Here is a 16,584-nt window from a genome sequence, read left to right on the forward strand (position 1 = left end):
CTCTCTTCAAAGCTTTTCACTTTTCACCATGTGACGGATTATCTCAGGACACCTTGTTTTGGTTGTGTGTCGTGTGTGTCGTGTGTGTGTGTGTGTGTGTGTGTGTGTGTGTGTATGTGTGTGTCTGATGTGTAGTATGTGACACTAAATTGCCAATTTGGCTTTTTTAAATCCAAATTTTAGAAATCTGCTTTTTTTTTTTTTCAAGGCTACTGGCGTCAAATGTTTCCTTTGGCTTTTTCCTATTCCTAGCGTGTACTAGTACTAGCGTGGCCTTCGGTACTAGCACGGAATCCTTTGTTGAAATGTAAGTTTACAAATTCCGTTATCATTTTTTTGAAATCGAGGCTTGGAGGGGAGTGTAGGTATACATCCCATGGTTAAAATGCAATAAAAATGAGAGTTGTGGGGCGGGATACAAGACATCATTTGGGGATTTTGACTTATTTTCGAAACAAATTTGGCTTTTTATTTTTTTTTTGTATCTGGCAACCCATAGGTACACAGTACACATTACACATGCAGTGAGCTGTGTCGTGTTGTCGCCGCTTCCCACGAGCCACGAGTGATAATATTATGTTTACATTTTTCATTTTATGCTCCTAGCGTGGGAAATCGTTGACATTGGATTGTCAAAGTCATTGCGTAAAGACAGCATTAGAATGTATATCTCTGAATTAACGAGGTAAAAGTTGACTAGCATAATAGAAGATCCATGCCATAAGAATGTCAATGTCAAGGCGTAATTATATTATTAATATTATTTCATCATCATCAGGCTCACCACTCATTAGAGTTAGAGTCAAGAGTGAAATTGAAGTGGCAGCATAGGTTTGACTGTAACTGTGAACTTCGGACTTGGTGACATCGACAGTTCCAATTTTAATTTCAGGCCTATCTTTGAATTTTTGATAATATTATCAGTTTCTTTTTCTTTGCGTCGCTGCTCGACCTAGCCTACTTTAAAGTAGACGTTAGATCTAGACGTCTAGAGGTAAGTTTACGTCTGAAATTTTACTTGAACTTGAACTTCAAGTTGAATTGTCTTGTCTTCTTCGCCCTCCACTTCGCACTGCTAGATAGGTCATTGAGCCAGAGTTTATCACGGTTTCTGCAGCGCGAAACGATGATTACCAGTATTGCTATCTACTAATAGACTCAGCCATCCAGTCACTTCGAGATTGGCAAAATCAGAGTCAAAGAGGTCAGAATCAGAAAAAAAAATACTCTTTGTCTCCAGTTTTGAACCGGTCCCGGAATTTCAGGCCCCTTTGATCTACTACTTACTACTACTACTTCTAGACATCTACTACTAGACTACTAGTACTACTCCACTACTACTACTACTACTACTACTACGACGACGACTACTACTACTACTACTACTACTACTACTACTACTACTACTACTACTACTACTACTACTACTACTACTACTACTACCACTGCTACTACAACTAGTAGTAGTACTACTTATGGATTGTTTCCAGCACAGGTCCTTGATGGCCCTCTTCGCCAGACTATTTCTTCATCGTCTTTGTGATGTAACTTTTTTCGGTTTTACAATCTAAAGCTCATATATAATTGTACATAACATTTTGGTCAGAACAAAATTCGTTTAGTCTGCTCTTGAAGTTATTTAGGGTTTTTTGTGTTCACAATGGAATCTGATTAAACTGTTCCATATTTTCGTTGTTCTCACAGTAAAACTGTTTGTTTTCTCACATCCAATCTTGGTCTTTTTGTGAACATTTTCTTTTTGTTACCTCTGGTATTTTTTCTTATTGTGATACTTTCCTCCATTTAATAAACGTAATGTGAGTTTCTGTCATGTCTTAGTCATATTTACCACTTGTCATCTTGTAGAGTTCTATCATGTCCCCCCTGTATCTTCTGTATCTCAAGGTTGGTAAATTAAGTTTCCACAGTCCTTCCTCATAATCTAGCAATCATAGTCCAGACAACTGTTTTGTGGCCCTCCTTTGCACTCCTTCAATTTGCTCGAATTTTTCTATAGAAAGAAACCAAACTGAGCTTGCATAGTCTAAGTGCGATCTCACAAGCGTTTTATAGAAGGCCAAAGAATGCCTCTTTGACTTTGTCTAGATATTTGAATGAGCGAATGATGATGGCAAACATGGAGTTGGCTTTTTTTAATTACTTACATCTACCAATGAGCTTTCGGAATCGACGCATCATGTCTTTGTGTCTCAATTAGAATTTTGAGACTGCAGTATAGGACTGAGAGTTTACAAATAGTCGTCAGGTGCTCTTTTTCTCGAGTACTCTAGCCAAGTACACATCCACAAACGTCCCAAGCCTGACATCTCCATGATAGGGCACTCACCTCACTAGGCATCAGTATTGATCCCAGGAGCAGTTGAGATCTTTCCTAATCCACTAACAATGATTGGATAACTTGTTCTGTTAGATCTTGTGGGAAGTACTTTGTGATAGACTTGCATCCAATTGTCATTGACTTTTAAGCTACTTATGGGAAATGGAATAAACTCCAGCTCCATTAGCTTTATTGTTCTCAAGGAATAGCTACCACTGGCTAGGTACCCTTTCATAACTGCATAATTGAGGTAATGTGAGTTATATAACTACTCGAGGGCCAGTGAATGCTGTCTGTCACCCATTTTAATGATAAGCATACTAATGCAATTGAACTTGTGTTCACGACCACTGGCCACCTGCCACAGCGGCCAGCCTTTGTTGCTCACCATCGTATGTTTTCTTTATTTTGTTACGGCATTAGAATGGCTGCAGCCACTTATTTTTAGGATAAAAAAGCCCTTGGACTTTTTATTTTTCTATTCTTTTGTCTAGCACCGCATCTTACAAACCTTCCCTGATTTTTAGCACGAAGCAGTGGTTGCTCCTCAGTGTACCCCTATAAAACATTTTCCTCCATTTTGATTCGTTACAGGTGATGATACTTTCCATTATGTTGCATCTAGGAGACTGATGCACAGACTTTGCACTGTGTCGCTTTTGATGAAAATAAAACTGGAGTTTTCCTCAAAATGGCTGAGTTGCATCAGCATGAGCTGTTATTAGAGACAGCAACCGAGAGGTATGAAATATTCTCTCAATTCTGAGAGGGCTTTGGTAGACATTTGCAGTTAAAATGCATTGCGTTGATAATAATTGTTATTAATATGTTGTTGTCGTTTGTATGTTTCGTTGGGTTTATTTTTTTGTGTGTGGTATTTTTCTTTTCATCATCATTATTATTATTATTATTACTATTATTATTATTATTATTATTATTATTATTATTATTATTATTATTATTATTATTGTTCTTGTTGTTAATGGTAATTTTGTAATTGATGCTATTTTAGATCCAATCTTAGTGTATGGGATATGTAGTGAGATGTAGGAGTTGCTAGATTGTTTTATTGTTACAGAATGTTAATATAGGTATTGTGATATTAACATGATGATTTATCCTATACAACATATTCTTAAGGGGTGGTGGGGGGGGGGGGGTTGCAGAGGGCGGGAGTTGTTTTGTTTTTCTCTTTTCTTTTTAGTTTTGTATTTCCTTTTTTTCTTTTCTTTTTCTGGGGAGGGGTACAGGAGGATTGTTTGTTATTGTTTTTTTTTTTTTTTTGTTCTCGTTTTTTTTTCTCTTATCATTATCTTTAACAGCAAGAATCCCTTAGAAATATATCTGTCACATTAATCTGAATCATGAGATATGACTGTCCAAACCCATATTTTAGATTTTAAAAAACAAAAACAATATTAGCAATTATTTTTTTTCCAATTGTTAGATTGACAGGAAACTCATGTCACACAACATCAGTTCATGAAGGTGTCGATGGAGCAGAAGGTCAAGGTGAAAATTCTACAGTTAACTGCAGCAGCCAAAAATCGTTGATTACAAAACAGCCCGCAAATCCAGACATAAAAGCTAATGGATACACCTTGGATGATGTCTTGTCTAATATCCCCCTTGGACATTTTCACTGGAGGATGCTGATGCTCGTTGGTAGTGGATATTTTGCTGTCTGCTCTGAGATGATGTTATTCATTTTCCTGAGCTTACCTGTGACAAAAGAATGGGATTTAGGACGTTATGAGTTTCCATGGCTACCATTTAGGTACTTGACACAGATTAGTGTTTATTATCATGTTTTAAAGAATGTCTTAGAAATATTTAAAAATACATAAACTACACTCCAGCACTGTTTCCTCAAATTTGGGATATGCAAAAAGCTTCAAGAAAACCATACCTTGCCAAAAAGGACTTGATGGAGAAGACCGGGGGAGGGGTTGAGAGCAGTGTAACTCACTGGTATGGTTGTTGCATCGTACTCAAAAGATACCAAGTTCTAATATTCGTCGCATTACGCGGCCAGAAGGAAGCTGCTTCTCTCGTGCTCAATTTGCAGTGATTAGCTTTGGCTGACAGCTGGGTAATTCCAGTCTTTCCTTGGAATAGACCCTAAGACTTAATTTCCGCTTTAGGATGAATAATGGGAACTTTATTATGTTGAAGGAGATAACTATATACATGACATGTTACAAAGTGTTGGTGTGTGTGTGTGTGTGTGGTGCTATATCACACCATTGCGTCCCGTCTTAGCCAACCATTATCAAATCATGGTGCATGGCAATGTGCTAAGAATAAACAGAGCGATGTCTGTTATGCGTAACAGCTATAGAGTCTGTGAGTGGCTGTGTATGTCTGCATGTGTATCATATTGTATACTCACACCTGCAGTGTAAATAGATACACATATACATAACTGTCAGTGTCACAGTAACTGATCAGTGGCCGAAATCACTTGTTACATTAAAATAAACAAACCCTTTGACTTTGATTAAACTTTTTTTTTTTTTTTACGTTGTCTGGATGAAATTAATTAAAGGAAACTTGTGTTCGAGGTAAGAATTAGTTTCAGGAAGAAATTGAATGATGACAATGAATAATAATGAAAAAAATTGGGACATTTAAATGAGTTCGAGGAAACTGTGTGTTCAAAGAAACCGTGCTGGAGTGTACTTATGTACTTAATACAGAATGGTTAACAAAAACATATAAATTCACCACATATAACCCTATATGTTTGTTGTATCACTGTATATATTATTGATTCAAGGCTTATAAAAGAATGTAGGTTCTAAAGACTAAAAGAATCTGTCTCGAAACATATGTAACTATTTTGAGTGCGTATTTATTTTTAAAAATCAGATTCAGATTGCTTTTATCTCTGAAACTAGATCATGAAAAAATCCAATTGGGGGGCTCCTAATCCCCATCTGCCATAAATGTTCATTGTGAATGAAACTCACTTTATCTATTGTACCAAAATATGTTGATCATAAATATTTTTGTTCTTTACATCAAAGTTGCCAATTTTCCGTATATTTACGGAATTCAGTATGTTATAAACCCTCAGTATACTTTCTAATCGCCTGCTAAACTGTGTATGTGTAAAAGTTCAGTAAATTTTTGCCTCCTGAATTGGCAGCCCTGTTTACACGATAACATTTTACAACAATATGTATTCATTTCAAGTTTTTTTGTGTTTTATCATTGCAAATCTCCCACAGTACAGGAATTGCTGGCATCACTGGGGGTTACCTTGCTGGGGTTACAAGTGACAAGTTTGGCAGGCGTATTCCCTTTCTTGTGGGTATGATACTCATTGCCATATTTGGTGTAGTTAGTGCGCTTGCTCCGTCATTCCCAGTCTTCATCATTTTACGATGTCTGGTTACAGCAGGAAACGGAATCTTTGAAAGCGTTGGATTTGTATTATTGCTTGGTGAGAAATCATTTTGTTTTGTTGTTTTGTGTGTGTGTGTGTTTCTGAAGCACTTAGATCCTCTGTTTTTAAGCACTATATAAGTGTCTATTATTGCTATTTCATTTAATATATTTTATTTTTATTATTATTATATATATTTTTAAAAGTTTTTAAAATTAATTTTTTGTTGTTGGTAGAACAAGAGTTTATTAAGAATAATGTCAAAAAGAGTAAAGAAATTTATTTGTTTTTTTTTTTTCAGTTCCATCTCCCAGAGTGGGCAGGGAGATACTTGCCGTGTCTTCTATCCCCCTGTCTGTTTTCCAATTGCTTTCTGTCATTGTCTTGGAATGGGATTACTTAATTTTGTCCTGGCCGGAGTCCTTGGCTGGGAGAAAAACCTTTCTATGTATAGTTATAGTTTTGGGAGATGATATTTTCTTCTTTGTAAATCATCTCTCTGTTATGTACTGGTTCTTTTAAATTTAACATATGATTTGTAGACATTTTTGTATATTCCTCTTAGTGGGATCTTGTGCTGGTGTCTGGGTGAGACTTTTAGGTCATTTCAAACTAAGTACACTGATAGTGTGCTCTTGGAATCTGTTCCCTATTTGAACTATTCCCCTCTGTCTTCCTTTTACTTGTGTACTTTAATTGTAATTCTATAACTTTTTACTATCCCATTTTTTTCCTTTTTAATGGCGCTGATGTGACCTTAAATGTGCTGCAAGCGCCATAAAACCCTTAAAAACAAACAATATAAACGAATATTAAGTTCATCAGTTAGTTTTCTTTGGATTCAGCCTTTTGAATAAATTCAAATCTCTTGAATACTAGCTTCATTAACTCCTCTAAGAGACACCAACAATGACAATGTCTTTGTCACAGCTGGTTCGGGTAATCAAGTCTGTAAGTGACAAATAATACTTGACAATTTGAAGAGAGATAAAATGGATGGTGACTTAATAATGATAAATGTGACCCACCATCTCAAACCTATATTATGTTGGATGGAATGTGATGCCGAATATTGAATCCATAATCAAACATATGAAATTTGGGTTTATTTTATCTGCATTTTAAAATGAATGAGTATAGTTTTTTAAACTGCAAACAATTTAGATATTATACTTTTACTCGTTTTAATTTTAAATTCACTAATCAGCATCTACTTCATCCCAACATAATATCCCTTTGAGGCAGTGTCTCACAAATCTGGTGATCAGAATTTATTGATGTCATCCTTTTTATTATTCTGTAATTTTATCAATGATGCGTCTATCACTTACAGAGTTTCTTCCTCGCCAAAGGAGAGGCAGCATCTTAGTCGTTGTAACCCTCTGTGGTGCCCTGGGGGCAGTTTACGCTGGTGGAGCTGCATGGTTGATATTACCTAAATGGGGCTGGAGGTGGTTTGTTGGTGCATGTGCCCTACCAGCTATTGTCGTGCTGGTATTCCAGCCCCTAGCTTTTTATGAGACACCCAGGCATTTGTTTATTAGTGGGAGAGAAGAGGAGGCCTTGCGTGTCATACGTTACATGACTAGAATGAACAAGTGCGATCTACCTCAGTTAGGTATGTATATTAGTGTTACAGAAGATAATCACACGTTGTTTTCTGTCCTCCTCTGCCTGTGAGAGGCTGGAAATATAAATATTCCTTAGACAGATGTTTTGTGCTGCATCTGCATTCACATTTATATAGCTCTTTAATACAATTTCACCTCGCAATGATGGGCTTTACTAATAAATAGAGGTGCCTAAATGAGTCAATAAAATGGAGATAAAGATGAAGGAAGTAAATCTGACTCATGAATGAACAACACATGTACTCCATTTATCTTTATCTCCAATGATTGGCTTTACTGTTTCATTTATTTCCTCAACGAATCAGCAATTGTCTAAGTCTAGGTGCATCAAAAATCGTCATTAGTGTAAGTTTGTAAATCTTAAAGTAGTAACATTAGTGAAATGGGGAAATACAGTCATTACATTTCAATAAAACAATAATGTCATGTCTCTCTTATCCAGAACTCCACAATCCAGATGTCTCCATTATCCGGACAGGTTGCTTGGGGAGAGATTTTTTTTTCTTTATTTATTTGTACACTTTAGGGACTGGACTGGGAACAGAGGTGTTTGGATTGAAGAGATATGACTGTATATCAGCCTTTAGATGAAATTAACATCTAATTTTACAAATTTTATCCATTTCCATTATATAAATATGTAAGACAACATCGGTACATGACAGATAAGATATAACTTAACACTTTTCAAGAATCATTCCTCAGTAAGATTTAGGAATTTCGTATCTTGACAAAAGTGGTACAAAAGTGTTTGCCTAATGCCTATTTTTCTTAAATGATCATCATTTCAGTGAAACATAATTATTTCTCTTTAAATTGTTTCCCTAAATGCCTGCTTTTCAAAACAGATTTTGCCTAATTGCCTACCCTGCGGCCAACTTTGATGAGTCAGAAAAAAAAAAGAGTATCCACTCATCGTAAAAATAAAAAAAAGATTCGTCCACTCTATTGTTAACTGATGATTGACATATTATGTAGTCCTAAAATGTGATTGACATATTATGTAAATCTTTCCTCTCAGTCCCCGTCTTGTATTGAATGATTGAGCACTTCAGTATTAGATATTATTGTAACTAATTAATGAGGGCTTTTAGTTCTTCCAGTTTTCACTTACCTTGATATTGACACACACTGCCATAGACTCAATAAATAAACTGTATCAACAAGAATCTGTGTAAATCTTAATCCATTCGCCACAACTATTTATAGGGGCTGAAAGGAAATCGAAAGATAGGCTGGCAAAAGTCGAAAGATAGGCTGGCAAAGTTGTCATGGAAGGAATCCATTGGAAAAACTCGTTACTCTTTAGACGGCACTTGGAAAGAAGGTAATGAGATAGCACAGGACAGACAACATGATGATGTGTGACAACCTAAGGTGCTTACAAGTATATGATGCACTAAGAGGCAACATAATGTTCAATCATGTATGTTAATGTACTTAGTTAAACTGTTTATAACCGTTTTTCAGTTTCTAACATTTTCATTATTGTTTTCTTCAACTGCAGATGGAATTATATGTCCAGTCGACAAGACATCAAGAGGTAATATCTCTAAACTTTTCTCCAAGGACCTCAGGTGGCAGACGCTTGTTTTCTCCACTGTTTGGTTTTTACAGGCATCAGGGTACTGGGGTGTCACAATGTACTTGCCGGAATACATGGAAAAACTAGGGGTCAACTCATATCTCAACATGTTTTCTGTGTTCATCGGGGAAATTCCTGGTCTTTTTTTGGCCATGTATCTCATAGAAAAGAGAAAATTGGGTAGAATTGGTTGTCTCAGAATTTTTTCAGTCACAACTACTGTTTCACTCTTAATGTTTAGTTTCATTCCAAAGCATATACTGAAATCTGTTTTGATCATTTTGTGTTATTTTGCCATGGTGCCAATTTATTCAATCTTGAATGCCTTCACACCAGAGGTTTATCCAACAGATGTAAGGAGTACAGCAATGGCATGGATGAACACAGTGATTGAAATTCCAGGGTTAATAACTCCTTTTGTTGGAGCAACCCTTCTTTCCAGTGATCTCCCTTGGTTATATCCAGTTGTCTGGGCTTCAATTTTTGTTTTGCAATTACTGGTGACTATTGGAATTCGTTTTGACTCCATGGGTAAGAATCTGAAAGAATCTTCTGCAAGTGAACCAAATGTTATTCAAATATCTGATGATTTGAAAAATAGCATTTAAGTCATTAATTATATACTGCATGAACCTTTTGTAAAAATTTAATTTATTAAAAGATATTTTTAGAATGTTTACTCAACGGATCTTTGTACTCTGTGCTCAAGGAATCACTTGAGAATTTAGAAGTTGTGGGATAGATACGTTAACCAATCATATCTATTATATCACATGATAATTTTCAGTGATGGTGCCATATGAAATTGTCTTATATTTGTTGTGGAGATCTCTCTGATTTCTCTATAAAGTAATAACTATATTTTATAGAGTGATAAGATTTCACATTTTACATTCCTTTCTTGCACACATGCCAGTGCTTTTAACTTTTATCTTTTTTTTTTTTTTTTTTGGTTGAAATGGTCTGAAAGTGGTACGAGCACTTTAACTCCTCTCCGCAAAAATAAAGTTTTTAAAAAAGGTCTACAGGGTAATCATTCCAATCATGTATTATGGTGAGGTAGAGGCAAAGGAAGTAGATCTGGGTATTTTTTTGTTTGTTTTTTTTTGTTTTTTTTTTGTTTTTTTTTTTTTGTTTTTGTTTTTTTTTTTAATTGATGTGTGATTATACTGCTTTAATCAGAGACGGTTGTTTTATTTGCACCATTATCTGTCCTTACAAAGGATAATTATGGCCAACGGCTTATTTTGATTAGGTCGACTGCTGCTTTCTTTTCTGTTCCTTTGTAGTGTCCTAAATAGAGGGTGTCCAGCAAGGTCGTAAAGTCGAAAATTTGACCTCTTGGTCGTAAATTGGAGATGCAATGAATTGAAATTTTTAAAAGTTTATTGAAGAATTAAATCTGGCAAGGCTTCAGATAGGAGCTGCCATTTCGAAGATCCTAAGCACCAGCCAAATATACAGTCGGTCATTTTGAAGATCCTAAGCACCAGCCAAATATACAGTTGAGTCTGACCATTGTTATGTCCCTTGGTGGTCATTTTTCTTCCCCTATGATGTTAGTTGACTCCTCTGATCAAGTCTCTGGGGTGCTCTGACCCCATGTGAGCTCACCACAAAATTAGATCATCGCTAACATCGAATTTGGGACAAAGCACCTACTATCTGTCATCTGCATTTTTTGCGGCCGCAAATGGCAATTTGCGGCAGCAAATATCAGGGTGATCCGCAAATTTTGGCAAATTTCCCAAAATTGGCAAATCGTGGCAAATTTTGGAAAAATTGGCAAATCGCGTGGCAAATTTTGGGGGAAAAAAGAAGCGAAAACAAAATAACGAGAAAAAACAGTGCGAAACTTGAGAAATGTTGCAGCTTTGCCTGGGCCCAAACTAAGGGAAGCTACTCTCTACGGATAATGATACTTTAAAATCTTTGTAACAACGCTATTCACAGTCACTTCATTTCTCAAGTCAAATAAATCGAGTCACTTACACTTCCAACTTCAGTCATGGATCGTTTCGTCAAAAAATCTTCAAATAAGGACCCAAAATGCGGCAAATTTTTGGGCAAATTTTGGTCTTTTTGGCAAATTTTGGGGTTTTTTGGGGCAAATTTTGGCAAATTTTAGGTCCCAATTTGGCAAAAAATGCAGATGACAGTACTATGTCACATCTCGTTCACAGATATTTTTAACCAATGTACATTCTTATTGGTAGCTTAAGTATAAATTTTATGAATGTTTTCAAGCATATATAAACTTTGGATCTCTGGGTGGGGATCATGACCTCCCATAGTGGGCGGGGAGGTACTTGCCGTGTCTTCTATACTCCAATACCTGTTTTCCAATAACTTTCTGTCTTTGTCTTGGAGTGAGATTACTTCGTTTTGTCCTGAACCTGGCTGTATCCTTGGCTGGGAGGAAAATAGTCGAATGTATAGTTGTAGTTTTGGGAGATGATATTTTTAAAATTGTAAATCATATCTATGTTATGTACTGTTGTTTTCATTTTTAACATTTGATTTGTAAACATTTGAGTGTATTCCTCTTAGTGGGGACTTGTGATGGTGCCTGGGTGAGACTTTTAGGTGATCTCAAACGAAGTACACTGATAGTATGCTCTTGGAATCTATAACTGTTCCCTATTTGAACCATTCCCCGTTGTCTTACTTTTTCCTCAAGTTCTTTTAATTGTACAGTTAGAATGTTTTTACTTTCCAATTTTCTTCCTTTTTACTGGCGCTGATCCTGTGTGGGGTTCCTGACCTCCCATAGTGGGCAGGGAGGTACTTGTAGTATCTTCTGTCCCCCTGAAACCTGTTTTCCAATTGCTTTCTGTCTTTGTCTAGGAATGAGATTACTTGGTTTTGTCCTGACCCAGGCCAGAGTCCTTGGCTGGGAGGGAAACAGTTGAATGTATAGTTATAGTTTGGGATCTTTTTTTTCTTGTAAATCATCTCTCTTGTATTATTTTTGATTTACATGTGATTTATAAACATTTGGTGTGTTCCTCTGGGTGGGGTTCCTGGCCTCCCATAGTGGGCAGGGAGGTACCTACTGTGTCTATCCCCCTATATCTGTTTTCCAACATGCTTTCTGTCTTTGTCTTGGAATGAGATTACTTGGTTTTGTCCTGGCCCTAGCTGGAGTCCTGGCTGGGAGGGAAACAGTCAAATGCATAGTTAGTGTTTTGGGAGATGATACTTTTTTTCCTTGTAAATCATCTCTCTGTGTTATGTATTATTATATTTGTTATTTTTGTTTTATGTATAATGTAAGCATTTGAGTGAATTCATCTTTGTTGGATTTTGTGCTTGTGCCCGGATTAGACTTATAGGTGATCTCAAACTAAGTACATTGGTGGTATGCTCTTGGAATCTACAACTGATCCCTATTTGTTCCCAGTTCCCCTTTGTCTTACTTTCTCTTGGATGCTTTAATTGTAATTCTAGAACTTTTTACTATCCCATTTTCTTCCTTTTTACTGGCGCTGATATAACCTAAATGTGTTGCAAGCGCTGTAAAACCCTTAAAAACAAATAAAACATTAGTGGGGATATCTGCTTGTGTCAGGATGAGACATTTAGGTAACTAAGTACACTGATAGTGTGCTCTTGGAATCTACATCTGTTCCCTATTTGAACCAATCCCCTCTGCCTTCCTTTTTCTTTGGTACTTTAAGTGTAATTCAAGAGCTTTTTACTATCCCATTTTCTTCCTTTTTACTGGCGCTGATATGACCTACATGTGTTGCAAGTGCCATAAAACGGTTAAAAACAAACAACAAAACTTTGAATCTATAATTGCTATATTGTCCTATTCCATTTTCCTTGCACTGATATGATCTGAAAATGCAGTGAGTGCTTTAACCCATAGAGGCCCGGTGTTTACTAAAAAATATTCCCCTGAGGCCCAGTGTAAGGGGCATAACTCTTAACAAAAAAATACCAACACAAAGTTAAAAAATTATTAAACGAGAACCAAATGACATAAAATTATAATTTTAATTCCTTTTTATAGCCAGATAAATTTGCTTTCGAATGATATATAACATCACGTGTTTTGATTTCAATAAATTGGGAAAAAAATATTAATAAAAACAACTCGTTCCCCGCACCCCCATTCCCGTCATTTTCGTTAATCTCGGACTCTGATTCAGTGTCCCAATCACCTTGATTGGGTGCTAACACCTCGTCTTGTCCATCCCCACCATCGTTTACATCTTCTCTTTCTAGTTCGATATCGCTTTCATTTCCAAAATCCTCTTCATCGTCTACACCTGTCTCCAAAACATCATTTCTAGCGCCACGCAACAAACTCGTGAGGTACGGGAATGCCATTTTTCTGAATTCGATTACTCACTTGCTATCAACGATATAAACGTGCGGTAAAAAGGAAACGGAAATAGAACGATCGCATTACGTTTACGATGTTTCCGGTTTAGAATAAAACGAAGTGATTCATTGCAATAACAAAGTAAACATGATCCGTTTTTTCTCGGGGGCCGCTGGCGATGACGGGCGATGCGGGCCTCAACAGTCGCGGGCGACTCCAGGGGAAGCGGCCTCTATGGGTTAAAGATGCCTCTAAGTAAAGAAAACCTGTGATGTGTTTTGTATATCTTTGTTGTTCCATCAAAGTGAAGTTATGATTTTATCTGTGAAATGTTATTAACTCAGTTTAAATGGTCACATTCTTTTATTAATTATTATATTTGTTTTTATCATTATTATTATTATTATTATTATTATTATTTCCACATCATCATCGTACTAGTCGATTAAGGGAGACTTAAATTGTAATTGTAGTTGAATTTTTAGATTATTTAATTTACTAATATATAAATTATCTGGACCTCACAGCCATTTTACATGGCTAGTCAGCTCCCACATACATGATATTGGAAATTTGAATATGGTATGGGCCTGATTGGCTTATCTTACTTCCAACTGTTGTTGCCAAGGTCTTTCAAGTCGGGGCTTGCTTAATTATGTTTGGTTCCTTTCTTGAGACTGGATTTGCGTCTTGTGCACGGTCAAGGGTTGGTTCTGGTTCTGCCAGACCATCTTAATAGTATTCCATTAACAATGGGTAAGTTTGCGATATCTTGACCATTTCATGCCTTTACACCCTTAAGCGGAATAGAGACCACTCTCTGGGTGGGGTTCCTGACCTCCCATAGTGGGCAGGGAGGTACATACTGTGTCTTCTATCCCCCTATGTCTGTTTTCCAACATGCTTTCTGTCTTTGTCTTGGAATGAGATTACTTGGTTTTGTCCTTGCCCTGGCTGGATACCCTAGCTGGGAGGGAAACAGTCAAATGTATAGAGTTTTGGGAGATGATATTTTTTTCCTTGTAAATCATCTCCCTGTTATGCACTGTATTGTTTTGTTTAAATATTATATATGATTTTTAAACATTTGAGTGTTTCCCTCTTCTTAGTTGGGACCTGGGCTTGTGTGTGGATGAGACTTTTAGGTGATCTCAAACTAAGTACTTTGATAGTGTGCTCTTGGAATCTACATCTGTTTCCTATTTAAACAAATTCCCCTTTGTCTTACCTTTTCTTGTGTGCTTTAATTGTAATTCTAGAACTTTTTACTATCCCATTTTCTTCCTTTTTACTGGCGCTGATATGACCTTAATGTGTTGCAAGCGCCGTAAAACCCTTAAAAACAAAAACAAAACAACAGAGACCACTCTTATAGTGCCATTTGGCTGAATTGTAGAAGTGTTGTTGTAATCCAAGGTGTCAATTTCCTTTTGCAAATACTGTTGTCAACAAATCAATTGAAAGGGTTTTTTAATCAGGTGTGAGAGCAAGTGATAACAGCACGTCACACTTATATGTTTTCCTTTCCAAGACTTTCTCTGTCTTTGTTCTGGAGGAAATGGAAATTAGGGTCAGTTTACCGTCCGAATATATAAAATATTACACCATCAAATTGTCTCTTACAATTATTATTATTATTTTTGTAAAATATTTTAAAGTATATTATTGTTGACAGTGGTCTTCGGTATATATTACTGAAGTACCTTTTTAAACATATCAACTCTTTTATCTTTTCTTTCTTTCTTTCTTTTTTTTGTTAACATTAAGGATAAAATGAGTGAAGGCTAAAGGTTTTTAATTTGTGCTTGTTAATATTGTTATTTTTATTATCCCTTTTTTTTATTTTTTGGACATATCTCCTCTTTCTCCCTTTATTAATTAAACCGAGTATTTCTAATCTCTAACTCATGGATGAACATTATGCCATTCGTAAAATTGTGTATTTCACTCATTCTGTCACAAGATTGCATTTGTGAAATTAAGGATTAAACTCTGTGGGCATTGCTTTTATGTATGTGTTTATATGAGCTTTTAAATGCAAAATATAATCAGTGATTATACTTTCTCATTACATTTTTTATTATGCATACATTTGATTTCATTCACCCCAATCCTTTTTTCTTTTCAGCGCCAGTAAAAAGGAAGAAAACGTGATTGTAAAAAGAATTCTAGAACTATTTTACTCTCCCATTTTTTTCCTATTTACTGGCACCTGAACATAAACGTGTCGAAAGAACCATAAATCCCTTAAAAACACGAAACCAATTGTGCTAATATTTATTATGATGGAGATGGATAGGTGGGCACCAAAGATACATTGAGTCGTATAAATAGAGATATGTGATAGGTGGACACAACACTCTCTGCTAGGATAATAGTCACAAGGTTATATGTCCAGAGTTTTCATCTTATGTTGTCTCGTTATCTCATATTCTCGTCTTCACTCTTTAATTTTATGTTTAGGAAACCCTGTACTCGCTGCCAGCCCCATTTTGTTGTGAGCATTTATATAGCGCAATATCCACTAAAAGTGCTCAAAGCGCTTTACAAGGTGTCCCTGACCAATAGCAACACTTTACATGTAGAACGAGACATGACGCCTGTTAGTCTATATATTACAATTTCTCCAGGTTGGCTTTTTTTTTTTCTGTTTACATTTTACTTTGATGAATAAATCAGATGCGTAGTCAGCTACAATCTTTTGGATTTGTATGCACTATGATGCCTACCTGTCATATGGATTCTCATGCTTGTGGTGGGCAGAAAACCCATTTTGGGTGGGAAAATGTTGGCCCTCCCTGGGCTATGGCTTTATGTCCGTGCTTTGGAAAGTGAATTTTTAATTTCGCATGGTTCCTGTCTGGAGATAGAAAGAAATGGATGGATTAATTAATTAATTAATTTTTTTTTTTTTCCTTGGAGATCAATGAGGAATTTTTAGATGGTTTCGGACAAGGTAAAAGTCTACATCTCTCTTGGACCTACTTTTGATCTCTGTGTAACTCGTTCACTTTGTCTAATTTTTTTCAGTAGCTGCTTGTTGGTTCAGTCTAAATCTTTTGAGTGTTTTAGCAACTTCCTTTTTAGTGAATTTACGCTGAAATGACCAAAATTATCACAGGCACTGTGAAACCCTGAAAAACAAGCAAACAAATTACTGTTGTGTATAAAAGCAATAGAAAAACGACATTCATTATCATATGTGTAATTGATAAATAAGTTTATTTTTCGAACAGATTTTATTCACCATTCAATCATTCTATTTATATTCGAATCTTTTTCTTTTTGTTGTTGTTGTTGGATTTT

General features: G+C 36.0%; 1 protein-coding gene across 2 annotated transcripts; it reads left to right on the forward strand.

Annotated features, from left to right (window-relative positions):
• The first annotated feature begins 556 nt into the window (after nt 1-556).
• LOC144978251 (synaptic vesicle 2-related protein-like) lies at nt 557-12,280 on the forward strand. Of its 2 annotated transcripts, none has more exons than XM_078924089.1 (6): nt 557-685; nt 2,933-3,079; nt 3,786-4,115; nt 5,572-5,786; nt 7,063-7,347; nt 8,868-12,280. In XM_078924089.1, exons 2-6 carry the CDS (start codon nt 3,030-3,032, stop codon nt 9,551-9,553), a joined length of 1,566 nt encoding a protein of 521 aa, XP_078780215.1. In that variant the 5' UTR covers nt 557-685; nt 2,933-3,029; the 3' UTR covers nt 9,554-12,280. The 2 variants fall into 2 exon arrangements, with proteins under 2 accessions (XP_078780215.1, XP_078780216.1); XM_078924090.1 differs by having other exon boundaries at nt 641-994; nt 8,868-11,729.
• The last annotated feature ends 4,304 nt before the right edge of the window (nt 12,281-16,584 follow it).

This window comes from Berghia stephanieae, chromosome 8 (genome assembly GCF_034508935.2).
Source record: "Berghia stephanieae isolate SIO BIC M18660-M18661 chromosome 8, UCSD_Bste_1.3, whole genome shotgun sequence".
NCBI classification, from domain to species: Eukaryota; Metazoa; Mollusca; class Gastropoda; order Nudibranchia; family Aeolidiidae; genus Berghia; species Berghia stephanieae.